This window comes from Leptodactylus fuscus, chromosome 7 (assembly GCF_031893055.1).
Source record: "Leptodactylus fuscus isolate aLepFus1 chromosome 7, aLepFus1.hap2, whole genome shotgun sequence".
NCBI lineage: Eukaryota > Metazoa > Chordata > Amphibia > Anura > Leptodactylidae > Leptodactylus > Leptodactylus fuscus.
The window spans coordinates 134,196,286-134,198,403 of NC_134271.1; the positions used below are offsets into that span (position 1 = coordinate 134,196,286).

The window sequence follows — 2,118 nt, forward strand, 5'->3', positions numbered from 1 at the left end:
TCTGGAAAAAAGAAGCGACATGCTCATTCTTCAGGTGGCCTCACGACTCTGCATGAAGACACTCCCTCCTCCCAACTAGGCCCATTCATTTGGGCCTAATCCGGCTCAGAGTGCTACGACTGGATACTGGTGTACTGCACCGGTATCCAGTCACTGCTACCCGTATTTTGGAACGGAACCTGAGGCGGCCTCCATGTTATATTCCGGTCCAAAATACCCCGTGTGAACCAGGTCTAAGATGGCTAGATGGCTATATAAGTAGCTATAACTTCTAAGAAAGCCTCATTCATTACCAGAGTCATATTTAACATCGCTGAATATAATATTACAATGTTACACATTTGTCATTTAAGGGAAAATGGTCTATCCGCAATGACAATGATGGATCATGAAGCTTTATCGAGAATGTTTGATTTATGTTGCGCAGAATATTTATCCTGCATGGACAATTTGCTATCAATTATTTATTATATGCAATTTATGTTCTTAGAATATAACAGGTCTATAAGGTTCTTTTTTTAGCTATAAAATGAACATGGTCAATTCCACCTCAGTAACTGACTTTGTCTTGGCTGGTCTGGGAATTCATGAAGATCTTCGAGTGATTGTTTTCTTAATTATTCTGCTTTTTTACATAGTAGCCTTAGTAGCAAATCTGTCTATTATGCTTATCTCTATTTTTGATCTCACTCTCCATACACCCATGTATTTCTTCTTGTACAACTTGGCTTTCCTTGACATTTTTTACTCATCGGTGGTTGTCCCCAAGATGCTGACAGATCTTATGTCACAGAAGAAGATGATCCCATTTTATGGTTGTATGCTACAAGTCCATTTCTTCCATTTCTTGGGTAGTACAGAAGTTGTACTATTTTCCGCCATGTCCTATGACAGATATGTTGCTATTGCACATCCTTTGAGATACTCAACCATTATGAGTTACAAGGTCTGTATTGGTTTATCTTTGTCGTCTTGGGTTATTGGATTTTCTCATGCATCGGTCCACAGTATAATGACTGCAAAACTCCCTTATTGTGGACCGAATGTAGTCAAACATTTCTTCTGCGATGTCAAACCATTGCTTGACTTGGCCTGTACAGATGTCTCGCTGAATTACAAGCTCCTTGTTAGAGTGACTGGAACTCTCGCTACGACGACGTTAATGTTGACTGTCCTTTCCTACGTCTTCATTAGTAAATTTCTTACAAAAATAAAGACCTTGCAGGGACGAATGCGCGCATTGTCTACATGTAGTGCCCATTTTACTGTGGTGACTCTCCAGTATGGGACAGCCATATTTACCTACATGCGTCCATCTACAGAGGGTTCTCTAGATCAAGACAGAGCAGCTGCCATTATGTTCTCCGTTATAACCCCGGCCTTAAACCCAATAATTTATACATTACGGAACAAAGACATGAAGAAAGCTTTCAAGAAATTATTAAAATCATCTCTATAACTGTATATTGACACAAAAAACAGACTGAGTTACAGCTATTAAATTAAAGGGCAGCGATTCACTCCGGACATGTGTGTTTAGGAAATACACTAGTGAGAAAAAATATGGAATTTTTTTTCGAGAAATAAGTAGATTGTTGAAGTTTAATGGCTTACAAAGGGGAAAGATTTGTTCATTCTGAAGAGAAGCCAGAGTACACCAGCCTTGCAGCCCTGGAGTCTTGGGTTTGAATCCCGCCAGGAACAACATCTGTAAAGAGTTTTATATGTTATCCCCGTGTTTTCGTGGATTTCCTCCCATACTCCAAAGACATACTGATAGGAAAAAATGTACATTGTGAGCCATATATGGGGGAGAAGTAGGAGTAATCTTTCGTGGATGGATGATCATGTCTCCAGGTGTCCATCAGACCAGTATCCTCTGGGATAGTGCTGACTTGCCTGAAGACAAGTCTAAGAGGGGGTTTAGGGTGACGTTTAAATCTTCTCCCAATACAACTTCACCTTGAGAAAACTGTAAAGCAGATCTACTCCAGGGTCCCTGGTCGTGGTTTGGTGCGTATATATATATATTACATCTCTTGGAGAAAGAGAATATCTGTTTTCAACTTTATGCCAATGCGTAGCACTCCGTGTCTCTTGTGTGGTGAGTTCAGTCCA

General features: G+C 40.2%; 1 protein-coding gene across 1 annotated transcript; it reads left to right on the top strand.

Annotated features, from left to right (window-relative positions):
• The first annotated feature begins 529 nt into the window (after window positions 1–529).
• LOC142212956 (olfactory receptor 12D1-like) lies at window positions 530–1,459 on the top strand. Its single transcript, XM_075281092.1, has one exon. It carries the CDS (start codon window positions 530–532, stop codon window positions 1,457–1,459), a length of 930 nt encoding a protein of 309 aa, XP_075137193.1.
• Window positions 1,460–2,118: the final 659 nt, after the last annotated feature.